This window comes from Rosa rugosa, chromosome 1 (assembly GCF_958449725.1).
Source record: "Rosa rugosa chromosome 1, drRosRugo1.1, whole genome shotgun sequence".
Taxonomy (NCBI): Eukaryota; Viridiplantae; Streptophyta; class Magnoliopsida; order Rosales; family Rosaceae; genus Rosa; species Rosa rugosa.
Window position 1 is genome coordinate 71,889,418 of NC_084820.1, and position 13,923 is coordinate 71,903,340.

A 13,923-nucleotide genomic window follows, 5' to 3' on the forward strand; every position below is an offset into this window, starting at 1 on the left:
AGGAAGTCCAAAATTAGTTAAGATAAAGTATACTAAACTGCAGTATAGAGATGACTGACATCTATTTTTGAAGAGAAGAAACCGAATTTTCTGTGCAAGTGTACGTGCCCAAATGAGCAGACAAGAACCACTTTCCATGGTGGGGAGTACGTGATCTGGAACCTGGTTGTCACTCTTTAAACTAATTTCCTCATCAGTTTACTAGACAAACCAAAACTGATATGCATGTCCGTCAAAGGACCAGCTGATTGTTCATCTATCACACCGCATAACTTTAAACAATACATATTCTTTTTGACACCATTGCCATGCTAACCTTTACTGTTCCAGGTAATTTGCTAGTTACCATATATGGGTTTGTTTATGAATTTGAAGCTGGACTTGGACCTTCCATTTCTCACCAACATCCCTAATAGAGTTTCTATATCTTCCTTGTCCTCTATTATATATACTTCAACTGAGTTCATGCTCTAAAAGATCCCAGATTTATTTTCATGGCTTCTTTCCTTTCATAGCATATAATACCCAGTTCATCATTTTGCTTCTTTCCTTGTTGGTTATGGCTCCAAACAACTCAGTTGCAATCACAATCCAGAAGCCAAACAACTCTTTCTCAAAGGCAAAGTCTTTGGAGTCCTCTGTTTTCTTTGAGAAGCAGAAAGCAGCGAGCCCCAAGCAATTCACATGGGTTCTTCTTCTCAAAGTCAACAGAATCTTTGCTTGTCTTTCATGGCTTCCAATGGCATTCAGAAAACGCATTGCTTTATCGGATATGAGCGATGAGGAGCCGAGGAATCGAGGAAAGTTGTACAGATTCATCAAGGCTTTTCTTATGTTGTCAATTGTGGCTTTGGGAGTTGAAGTTATTGCTCATTACAAGAAATGGAATTTAAATCTGGTTCATCATCAACCTTGGGAAGTTCAGGGTCTGGTGCGGTGGTCCTATATGGCTTGGTTGTCTTTCAGAGTTGACTATATTGCACCAGTGGCTATCTTCCTCTCTAAATTCTGCATTGTTCTGTTCCTGATTCAGTCTCTTGATAGATTGGTTTTGTGTCTTGGATGTTTCTGGATCAAGTTCAAGAAGGTAAAGCCTAGGATTGAGCCAGATGCTTATGATGTTGAAGACCCTTCTAGCTTCCCAATGGTCCTTCTTCAGATTCCCATGTGCAATGAGAGAGAGGTAACAGAACAAACTAGCTGTACTTCTGTTATAAAAAAGGTCCTTTTGTGTTGGATTCTCATGTTGCTTCTGGTATGTTTAATTACTTCAGGTGTACGAACAAGCCATTGCCGCCGCATGCCAGATGGATTGGCCTAGGGACAGACTTTTGATTCAAGTTTTGGACGACTCGGACGACATAGTTCTACAGAATTTAATCCAAGATGAAATCTCGGCATGGAATCAGAAAGGCATTAACATAATCTACAGGCACAGATTGATCAGAACTGGCTACAAAGCTGGGAATCTTAAATCGGCCATGGGATGTGAGTATGTCAAAGACTACGAGTTTGTGGCAATTTTCGATGCTGATTTCACACCCAATCCTGATTTCCTTAAACTCACTGTTCCTCACTTCAAGGTGATTGATAGACTAATTATTATAATATGTCAGTAAATAGATGCAGTGTTTTCTAAGTAGCCACTAACATTCTTTAAACTTTTCACAGGGAAATCCAGAATTAGGACTAGTCCAGGCTAGGTGGTCATTTGTGAACAAGGATGAGAATTTACTTACAAGGCTGCAAAACATCAACTTGTGCTTCCATTTTGAAGTGGAGCAGCAAGTTAATGGTGTCTTTCTCAATTTCTTCGGATTCAATGGAACCGCAGGAGTTTGGAGAATTAAGGCCCTGGAAGAATCAGGAGGTTGGCTAGAGAGAACAACAGTTGAAGACATGGACATTGCAGTTCGAGCACACTTGAATGGGTGGAAATTCATCTTCCTCAATGATGTAAAAGCCCTCTGTGAATTACCAGAGTCTTATGAAACTTATAAGAAGCAGCAGCATCGATGGCATTCAGGTCCAATGCAGCTCTTCAGATTATGCCTTCCTGCTATCTTAACTTCCAAGGTTGGTTTTTCACCCTTCATTTGAATTTTTGATTACTTCCAAAAACTGTCACATTATATAAGTTTTTGTAACAATTTTTAAATTATCATTGTGCAGATATCTATATTCAAGAAGGCCAACTTAATATTTCTATTCTTTCTTTTGAGGAAGCTAATTCTTCCCTTTTACTCATTCACATTGTTCTGCATCATACTTCCATTGACCATGTTCATACCTGAGGCTGAATTACCTCTTTGGGTAATTTGCTATGTACCAATTTTCATGTCCTTCCTCAACATTCTACCATCCCCAAAATCTTTCCCTTTCCTAGTCCCATACCTACTCTTTGAAAACACAATGTCTGTCACAAAATTCAATGCCATGGTCTCCGGCCTATTTCAGCTGGGAAGTTCTTATGAGTGGGTGGTGACAAAGAAGACCGGAAGATCATCTGAGTCAGATTTGTTAGCGTTTGCTGAAAGGGAATCGTCAAATGATGAGAAGATCCTAAGGAGGAACTCTGAGTCTGGTTTAGAATCGTTAAGTAAACTCAAGGAACAAGAAGTAGCAGCACCTCCCAAGAAAAAGAAGAAAAATGGGATTTATAGGAAGGAACTTGCTCTTGCTTTTCTGCTACTCACAGCATCAGCAAGAAGTTTCCTATCAGAACATGGAGTTCACTTCTATTTCTTGCTTTTCCAAGGCTTGTCATTTCTTGTTGTAGGTTTGGACTTAATAGGTGAGCAGATTAGCTAAAAGCTTCAAACAAAGTGAAATTTCCCCACAGTTATTTCTTGATAGATATGTTGAACTTTAAGAGACATATTTGCAGCTCTTTGGTGTTCAAAGTTGGATTCAATTACATGTAGACACATTTGCCATTACCCATTTGAAATAGAAGGGAATGGCATATATGATATAAAAATTGAGTTAATTGTATAATGTTATATGTAATCAGTGATGAAATAATGACAATTTGTAAAGGGAAATTCAGATATTTTTCAATGCTTTGTGGAGTATAGAGTTTCCCCCTCAATCCTTATCAACTATTACCATTACCCTTTCACATAAGAACAAATACAGACCCACATCATCAACAGGACCAAAGAAAAAAAAACAAAAAAACAAAAACAAACCAGAAAGGAAAATGAAAATTACCTAAACTCTGAGAGTTTGATGGATTGGATTTTAATCAAACGCAGCAAAGCAGCGATGAAGGAGAAGACAAATGATCCATTTGGTCGAATCTGAATTATTTGGTGGGCAAGTTTGTGAGTTCATATGCAGGCATGTTACATGTCTCATGTCTGAGAGCATCTAAATATATGAGGATTTAAACCTAAGAAATTAGGTACTATGTTGGGCCCTAACCATAATCGAGCCGGAGGCTCTAGCTCGGCCCGTAGTTTGCTTTTGATTGGCCACAACGGGCAGACTAAAATTCTCTCTGCATGCCCATTTTCCCCTCTCTGCGTAATCGCCTTCTACTAAGTAGCTTAGATAGGCTTACCAATGGCCTGTTCAGGTAGAATAGAAATAGTGTAATTTATAAAATTGAAGTGCATAGGAAGTAATTGTTAGAATCGGACTACTAACAATTCTGGATGTTACAATCAAAAGCAAACGAAAATAAATTGATTACATCACACATGGATCTTGATAACCTAGTTTTGATGATTCTCCCCAACCGGTGTCTCATCCCCAAAGAGGATTCGCGTGCATATTTGAAATGTGTAACACCTCTTTGTTTTGTTATAATCACAAGCAAAGAAAATAAATTGAATACATCACACACTGATCTTGATAACCTAGTTTTCATTATTCTCCCCCAACCCCGGTATGGGTGTCTCGTCCCCAACAAAGATTCACGTGCATATTTGAAATGCGTAACACCTCTTTGTTTTGTGGTTGCGTTGCTTCGCATAATATATGCGCGCGCGCATAATGTCAAATAGTGTGTGCACACATCATGCAAAAGGTTGCTTCTTCATATGTCTTGCAACCCGTGTTTGCAATTTCCTCCTAATTATATCATGTACGTAGTGTTCATTGTTAATCTTCACGTGATTATTTCTTCAACCAACCCTTAATCCTTGACTCAACGTTTGAGTGTTGTAGAATCTCTGTTTGGTTTTGTCTTTCTAAATTTGTTTTAGGTCTTGAGTTGATGTAGATCTAATACACCACCAATACAAAAATTAAGTACTGCATCAAATGCAAATGAAAAAACAGAGTCATATGGCATGACAATGACATATAAACTCTATGATCGATTACAATGGTTGCATACTTGCATTGAGTTCTAAATAACAGAGTATGAAATATTTACTTTTTCGGAAAACATAAAAAACAAAAATTTGATTATGAATATTCATCTACTTCGAATGACTATTCTGACATACTTTCTGTTTAAGTAAAATAGATTCGAGAGAGAATTGTAGAGAAATGTGTATTATTATTGAGAATAGGAGCCCTATATATAGGGATTACAAAGTACTAGTTCTAATGTTACAAGGAATACCAATCCGTGTAGGATTGGGAAATCTAGAACCTTCTCTCCTATTGCTACTCCTAGTTTGATAAGGCACACTAAATCGATATTCCTTCAACACTCCCCCTTGTGCCGCTTCAAACTTGGTGGTGACGCTTCATCCGTTGCCTCGTTAAAAACCTTGCCAGGTAACAAAAACCCTGTGGGATAAAAATAACTCTGGTCGAAGGACAAAAAGAGCACAACACGTCCTTCACTCTTCGAGATCGAACATGCAGACATCATAACTCCCCCTGATGTCGATATCTCCCCCTGATTGCTACAATCGTGGGAGTTCGGATAACTTTCTCAATCTGATGCTCTTCACATGTTTCTCGAAGGTGGATTTAGGTAACGACTTAGTGAATAAGTCCGCTACATTATCCTCTGATCGGATTTGATTCACTTCAATCTTTAGAAGTGATTGTTGTTGCTGATTATAAAAGAACTTAGTCAATATATGCTTGGTGTTGTCGCCTTTGATGAAACCTAACTTCATTTGTTCAATATAAGCTGCATTATCCTCATAAATGCATGTAGGTTCATCTGTGGTAGACTTCAAAGCACAACTTCCTTGAATATGTCGAATCACAGACCTTAGCCATATACATTCACGAACGGCTTCATGTAGAGCAATAATCTCTGCATGATTCGAGGAAGTAGCAACAAGGGTCTGTTTTGTAGACCTCCAAGATATCGCAGTGCTTCCCATGGTAAAGACATAACCAGTTTGGGAGCGACCTTTGTGAGGGTCAGAGAGGTACCCTGCATCAGCAAATCCCATCAAAACATTGTTGTCGTTTTGATGGAGGGGAATAGGGTGAGGCCGGCCACCATGGGCGGCTGCGGCGCTGGAGGTGACAACATGGCCGACGGTCATGTTATGGACGGCGGCTCCATGCCTAATGGGGTCTGATCCCATTCTTCCGTCGTTCCTCATCTCTCTGTAGGGATAAAATAGACCCATATCAATCGTACCTCTTAGGTATCGAAAGATTGTCTTTACACCAATCCAATGGCGGCGTGTTGGCGCAGAGCTATGTCGAGCTAACAAGTTCACTGCGAATGAGATATCCGGTCTTGTGCATTGAGCTAAGTACAATAATGCGCCTATTGCACTCAAATAGGGCACTTCGGCCTCTAATGGTTCTTCGTCCTCATCCCTTGGACGAAACGGATCTTTTCCGGGCTCAAGACTACGGCCGATCATGGGAATACTCGCAGGCTTCACTTTATCTTCATTAAAGCGCCTTAGGACCTTCTGAGTATATGCAGACTGATGGATCAAAATCCCATCACTACGGTGCTCGAGTTCTAAACCGAGACAAAACCGTGTTTTCCCAAGATCTTTCATCTCAAATTCGGATTTCAAGTATTTAGCAGTTTCCTTCAACTCATCTAGAGTTCCAATTAGGTTCATGTCATCGACATAAACTGCTACGATTGCAAATCCGGAACTTGTTCTCTTAATGAACACGCATGAGCATATTTCGTTGTTAATATATCCCTTCCCAATCAAGTAGTCACTTAGACGGTTATACCACATCCGTCCGGATTGTTTTAATCCATATAGTGAGCGTTTTAACCTTATTGAAAACGCGCTCCGTGGTTTAGAGCCACTTGATTTGGGTAATTGAAGTCCATCTGGAACCTTCATATATATCTCTGAATCTAGATCCCCATAGAGATATGCTGTAACCACATCCATAAGCTGCATGTCAAGTTTTTCGGAAACTACCAAACTGACAAGGTAGCGGAACGTTATAACGTCTATTACGGGAGAATATGTCTCCTCGTAGTCGATTCCAGGGCGTTGTGAGAAACCTTGCGCCACAAGGCGGGCTTTATATCTTACCACCTCATTTTTCTCATTACGCTTTCTAACAAAGACCCATTTATGGCCAACAGGCTTTACACTTGGGGGTGTCTGCGTTACAGGCCCAAATACCTGTCTCTTTGTTAGTGAATCCAATTCAACCTGGATCGCATCTTTCCATTTAGACCAATCTGCTCTTCGTTGACATTCTTCAACAGAGCGAGGTTCGATATCATCATATTCTATAATTCCTTTTGCAATATGATATGCAAATGCATCATCAATCGCCATAGAATTTCTATCCATCATCTCATGTACACTAGTGTAATTTATGGAGATCTCTCTATTCTCTGGAGTTGGTTCTGACATTGGAGCGTCCCCCAATGATGTCTCTTGGACATAACCATAATCCGGAATATTCTCATGAGATGGATTATTCACATCGATGATTAATGGATTATTTTGTGCCAAACTCGCTTTCTTTCTTGGGCGAGAATCCATCGAACCTATGGGCCTCCCGCGCTTCCTGGCAGGAGCCGTGGGCCTAGCCATAACGTCACCATCATTGAGAGATGGGACGTTGGCGCCATGCTCATGCATTCTTGAGTTGGCGTCATGTCCTCTACTTTTAGGGACTTCAATCCTTGCAGGCACGTTTGCAGCAGGTATGTTTGATCTCGTCACTTTAGCGATATCAGAAAAAGCATCAGGCATCGATTCTGCTACGTTCTGAAGATCAAGAATTCTCCGCACTTCAATTTCGGACTGTGCGGTTCGGGGATCAAGATGAGACAGAGTGGGGATAGACCACGACAATTCCTGTCGTTCCTGTTGAACATTGATGTTCTTATCTCCCCCTAACGATGGGAAGACTGTCTCATCGAAGTGACAATCCGCAAATCTAGCGGTAAAGAGATCGCCTGTCAAGGGTTCTATGTAGCGGATAATCGTTGGAGAATCATATCCAACATAAATGCCTAATCGTCTTTGAGGACCCATTTTGGTGCGCTGTGGTGGCGCAATTGGCACATAAACTGCACACCCAAATATGCGTAAGTGTGAGACATTAGACTCATACCCAGTCACCATCTGGGACACAGAAAAGGGTTGAGTGGCAGTGAGCCTCAGACGAATAAGCACAGCTGCATGCAATATTGCATAGCCCCAAGCAGAAATAGGGAGATTGGTGCGCATTACCAATGCCCTAGCGACCATTTGTAGTCGTTTAATGGCGGCTTCTGCGAGACCATTTTGGGTGTGAACATGAGGAACAGGATGTTCAACATCAATCCCAATGGACATGCAATAATCATCAAAAGTCTTTGATGTAAACTCTCTAGCATTGTCTAATCTTATAGACTTAATGGGATGATCAGGGTGGTGAGCCCTCAACTTAATTATTTGTGCTAGGAGTTTAGCAAATGCAGCGTTCCTTGTGGACAATAGCATGACATGTAACCAGCGTGTCGATGCATCAACCAATACCATAAAATATCGAAATGGTCCGCATGATGGTTGAATAGGTCCACAAATATCACCTTGGATTCTTTGCAAGAATGGTATATTTTCTTTGGTGTCCTTTGCATAGGATGGTCTCGATCCTAACTTTGCTAAAGAGCAGGCTTTGCAGAACGAATGATAGGCTGTAGAAACAACCAATGAGGATTTTGGTTGAGCCAAAAAATCACAAGTGACTTTAGAAGTAAAAGTTGGAGACAAAGGAGCCTTGGTGGCGTCAATGCCACCCTGAGGCCGCAGAGGGAAGGCGGCGCCGGCCAAGGATGGCCGGATTTGGGGGGGGGAACGGCGCCGTGAGGCGCAGGGGCTCCTTCGGTGTCCAAAAACCGAGTTTTACTTCTTTTCGTTCTGAAAAAGGGATGTCCGTGTGAAGTCTTTAATATACGGATCATCATGTCACGACCTGGGTGTCCCAAACGGTCGTGCCAAAGCCTATATGTGTCGGAATCCCATAAATCATCTCTCATGACATGGTTGGATTTAATGACTCGAATAGTGGTTGCGTACAACCCACTAGAGCGACACATAAGTTTCTCTAAGACTCGTTTATGTCCGTAGTCATTAGAGGTGATGCAAAGGAACTCTTGTCCATTCTCACAATGTGTTTCCACATGAAAACCATTGGCTCTTATATCTTTGAAGTAATAAAGTTCAAAAAAATATGTCCATGACATGAAAAATAAATCGATACTTTATTAATAATAGCCAATGATTACATCAAAGTTTCTTGACCAAAATCTAATCCAACATAAAAATCAAACCGTAGACAAATCGTAGTCACTCAATCCGTTCGGTAATTTCAATTTAGTTGTGACCAGGTAAGGTAAGGCGAGATTTTGGTGGAGCGTTGCTCACTTTTAAAACCGTTCTCTCAGATCAAACCTTGCCTAGACATCACAAGTACTCTTGAGTACGCCTAGAGGGAAAAAGTTAATACAATAAGTCATTTTATTGATTTAAGGCATAATAGCCATTACATAATTCTTGGAAAAAATGAAAGACTATAAATAAAAATCTGCGCATTTTGTCTTCATCGCCAGATTTAAAGTCTTTGTGAACTCGAAGTCTTGATCACCATGATGCGTCTACCTCCGTAGGTACATTGCAAATTCAGGTCCATTGATCAGACGTTCCATATCAGAAATAGACACCATAAAAAGGATTCTCCCTTTATTGAGGCGCATTGGCGCAATATGCATAGTCCCTAGGACTGGTGGCGTTGGAAAGTGGTGCCCATGGCCAACGTTGGCTCCATGGTTTCCAACCCTATTTCCCTCAAAATCACGCCTCCTACGGTCGTGTGATTGTCGCCTTGAGCGATTACCTTCTTGAGCATTTCGATCGTATGGATCATGACGTCGATGGCGACTTTCTCTAGCCATAGGACGATGCTCTTGATGGCTATCTTGAAGCCTATCAAATTCTCTTTTCACAAGTTCATTGCCATGTCTTTCAGCAGTGGCCATAGCTTCAATAAGCTATTGGAAACTTGTGATCCGTCTTGCATTTACATGAGTCCGGAATAAGTCAGAGGACCTCATAGCACAGGCGGGGAAGGTATTGAGGGTTTTCTCAATCAACTGGTCTTCTGTGATCATCTTTCCACAGAGACGCATCATTACTCTGATGCGGAGGGCTTCCGAATAAAATAGCATGACCGTGTCAAATTCAGAGAAGCGAAGATCTTTCCATTCTGCTTCTGTATTCTGAAGTATGGAGTCACGAACATTGCCATATCGTTCGCGAAGCGCATGCCAAAGCTTTATGGCGCTATCCTCATTTATGAACTCAAACTGTAAGTCACTATCCATGTGACGTTTCAGGAAGGCAAGTGCCTTGGAATTATCTTTCTCAGTTTGAGGGTCTGGAGCTGTTTCTATAGGACAAAGCTCTTGGATAGTATGCAATAAATCACGGGCAATAAGGTGGATCTCGACATCAATGACCCAGATTAAGTACCTTTTGCCTGCATAATCCAATGGAATAAAATCGAGTTTGTTCATGTTTGACATCCTGAAAGATGAAACAAGAACAAGTTAGTTTCGGACTCAATGCTTCCACGAAAACTAATATAAATAAGATTTCCGAGCTATGCTACCAAGAAATCGATTTCCAAGAATAATTGGATTAGACCGAAACAATGATGTTTGTATGGTCGTAAATCGATGCTTACGGATGCTCTTTGTTGTGTTTTTGGCTCATTGATACAATCTGAAAATTAGGATGCAGAATTCAAATCCAAGTCTAGAAAGGAAAGAGGTTTGCGCGCAGCTTTTCTATAAGTTCTAGGAAAGTTAGTCTTTCAAGTTCTATTAGGATTTGTATTAAAAGCTTAGTCTATTAGGGTTAGGAATCCTAATCCCATGTTGTATCAGCAGCCTCTATGCCCTATAAATAGGAGCTGCAGTCAGTTTTCTGATATAGAAGACAGAAAGTGCAGAAAACTGAGAGTCAAGGTGATAGAGAGATAAGAACTAGTCTGAGGGGTTTGAGGGATCTGCAATAAGTACTTGTAAACACCTAAATTCTTCATAGTGCTAGTGAATCTCTCAAGAGAGATCACGAAGTGGACGTAGGCTAAAGTTTTGGCTGAACCACTATAAAATCTGCTGTGTTGTTTCTGTTTTCAGTTCATCTATTTTCTAACCTTGCTTAAGTAGTAAAACACAACGATCCTAAAGGGGGCTTACACAATAAGTGGTATCAAAGCTTAGGCTCAAGGTGTTTTGCGATGGTGAACAGCAAAGTCATTGTCGAAGCAGGCGATGTGAAACCGTCCATTAAGCCCTTTAATGGCAAGGACAACTTCACGCTTTGGCAGAGGAAGATGAAGAACGTTCTGGTTCAGCAAGAGGTTGATGAGGCAATTGGAGATAAGCCTACAACGATGTCTGAAGCAGATTATACAAAGAAGAATAAGAAAGCAAAGAGCTCCATTGAGCTGCATCTTGCTGATAATGTCTTGCTTCATATTGGTGAGAATATGACTGCAAAGCAAGCATGGGAGAAGCTTGAAAGCGTCTACAGGGGTAAAACTATCAGCAGCAAGCTACTCTTGAAGGAACAGCTCTTTGGCCTTAAGATGGAGGAAGGGGATGATCTTAATGATCACATATGCAATTTTCAGAATTGCATATCAAACTTGGAGAAGGTTGGAGCAAAGATGGATGACGAAGACACGGCTGTCATGTTACTTCATTCGCTTCCACCTTCATTCAAGCACTTCAAAACCACCATGATATTCAAAGATACTATCACACTTTCTAAAGTGTGTGAGAACTTGGAATCATATGTCAAAATGGACAAAAATGAAGAAAGTTCTCAAGCACGGGGACTTCATGTCCGAGGCAAGGAGAAAGGAAGGTCCAGGAATAGAGGTGGTGGATTTGAAGAAAAAGGCAGGTCTAAATCCAAGGGGAAAGGCAAAGAAAAGAAGAATGGTTGCTTCGAATGTGGTTCACTCGACCACTGGAAAAGGAATTGCAAACAATGGAAGGAGAAAAAGGCGCAGATGTTAGGAGAAAGCTCCAAGTCAGCCAATGTCGTTACTGGAAATTATAGTGACGATGGAGAACTTCTCGCAGTAACAACCAGCTCCGGCGCGCTTAAATATTGGACCTTGGATACAGCCTGCACATTTCATATGTGTGCACACAGAGATTGGTACGACACATATGAAGAGAGGAACACCGGGGAAGTGTTGATGGGAGATGATTCACCTTGTAGAATCATGGGAATCGGAACAGTAAAGATCAAGATGCATGATGGAATTGTCCGAACGCTGGGAAACGTCCGACATGTCCCAAAATTGAGCAGAAATCTGATTTCATTGAGCACTTTGGATAGGGCTGGATTTTGGTATAAATCTGAAAAAGGACAGCTCAAGGTAGGAAAGGGACAAATGGTCTACATGAGGAGTGTGATGCAACTAGATAACATGTATAAACTTACGGGTTCTACAGTGGTAGGTGGAGCTGCAGTTTGTACGGAGGAAGACAAGACTGAGCTTTGGCATAAACGGCTAGGGCACATGAGTCAGAGAGGGTTGCAAGAATTACACAAAAGGGATCAGCTGGAAGGTGTAATGAGCTGCAAGCTTGAATTTTGCAAGTATTGCACACTAGGAAAGCAGACCAAGGTGACGTTCAATATGGGCAGCAGTGAGAACAAATCCAAAGGAGTATTGGACTATATTCACACAGATGTTTGGGGGCCTACACCAACAAAATCAAAGGGTGGAGCCAGATATTTTGTCTCTTTCATAGATGATTTTTCAAGGAAAGTTTGGGTACATTTCATGAAAACTAAAGACCAAGTTTTCACTAAGTTCAAGGAGTGGAAAGCTGAAGTTGAAAACCAAACAGGCAGAAAAATCAAGTGTTTGAGAAGCGACAATGGAGGTGAATATAGAGATAATCAGTTCTTACAGCTGTGCAAGGATGCGGGCATCACAAGACACTTTACTGTTAAGAAGACTCCTCAACAAAACGGTGTTGCAGAAAGGATGAACAGAACTCTCATGGAGAGAGAAAGAAGCATGAGACTTCATGCGGGGTTGCCTGAAACTTTTTGGGCAGAAGGGGTTAATCATGCATGTTATTTGATTAATCGATCACCTTCTAGGGCTATTAACTTCAAGTGTGCAGAGGAGGTATGGTCTGGAAAGCCAGTTGATTATTCCAACTTGAGAGTGTTTGGTTGCAGTGCTTATGCACATATTCCCAGCGATGAAAGAACCAAACTGAAACCTAAGTCCCATGAGTGCTTGTTCATCGGCTTTGAGAAAGGGGTGAAAGGTTATAAGTTGTGGGATATAGTCAACGACAAAAGATTGATCAGCAGGGATGTAATCTTTGATGAGAAGACTATGCCATTGAATGAGGAGGTTAATAGCAAGAAGGAGAAGATGGCTGTTGTTGCAGAAGAAGCAATCAAGATTTCATTAGCTAAACCATCAGATGAAGATTCCCAAGTTCAGGTGGAGCAAATTGAGCAAGTAGGGAATGATCAAGGAGCTATTGAAGAAACAGAGCAGCAACAACAGTCACCAGTTAGGGCTCAGGTGGAGCAATCCCCACAGAGGGGTCGAAATTCCCCTATCCCACAAGCACCTGAGTCATTTAAAAGAAGCATAGCACTTGACAAACCGAAGAGGAATCCAAGAAAGATACAAAGGTTTGGGTTCGAACCGGAAGAAGATGTGAGTCATGCTCTGAGTATAAGTCAAGGAGATCCAACTACTTATCAAGATGCCATAGAAAGCGAAGAACGGGCAGGTTGGATTGGTGCTATGACAGAAGAGATGGAATCTTTGCATAAGAATTCCGTGTGGGAGTTGGTTCCTAAACCCAAAGAAAGAAAACTTGTTGGCTGCAAGTGGGTGTTTAGGAAGAAAGAAGGAATACATGATGCTGATGCCATAAAGTACAAAGCACGTTTGGTGGAAAAAGGGTATTCGCAGAAAGAGGGAGTGGACTATGACGAGATTTTCTCTCCGGTCGTCAAACACACTTCGATTCGGTTATTGTTGTCTATAGCAGCTCAGTATGATATGGAGATTGAGCAGATGGATGTGAAAACTGCGTTTCTTCATGGGGACCTCGAAGAAGACATTTATATGTCGCAGCCGGAGGGTTTTGTCGAAACAGGAAAAGAGGATCTGGTTTGTAGGTTAAAGAAGTCCCTATATGGACTTAAGCAATCACCAAGGCAGTGGTACAAGCGTTTCGACACATACATGCTGAAAATAGGCTACACAAGGTGTCTATATGACTGCTGCGTTTACTACCATGTATTCGAAGATGGGGAGATTATTCTACTACTTTTGTATGTAGATGACATGCTAATTGCATGCAAGGATATGTCGAAAATTCAAGAGCTTAAGAAGAAATTGGGAGCTGAATTCGACATGAAGGATCTAGGAGCTGCACAAAAGATCCTTGGAATTGAAATAAGGCGGGATAGAAAAGCTGGTAAAATTTGGCTTTCACAAGAAAAGTACATT

General features: G+C 41.2%; 1 protein-coding gene across 1 annotated transcript; it reads left to right on the forward strand.

Annotated features, from left to right (window-relative positions):
• The first annotated feature begins 84 nt into the window (after positions 1–84).
• LOC133726708 (xyloglucan glycosyltransferase 4-like) lies at positions 85–3,084 on the forward strand. Its single transcript, XM_062154312.1, has 4 exons — positions 85–1,183; positions 1,275–1,583; positions 1,672–2,076; positions 2,173–3,084. The coding sequence occupies exons 1-4, from the start codon at positions 560–562 to the stop codon at positions 2,809–2,811; spliced, it is 1,977 nt and encodes a 658-aa protein (XP_062010296.1). The 5' UTR covers positions 85–559; the 3' UTR covers positions 2,812–3,084.
• Positions 3,085–13,923: the final 10,839 nt, after the last annotated feature.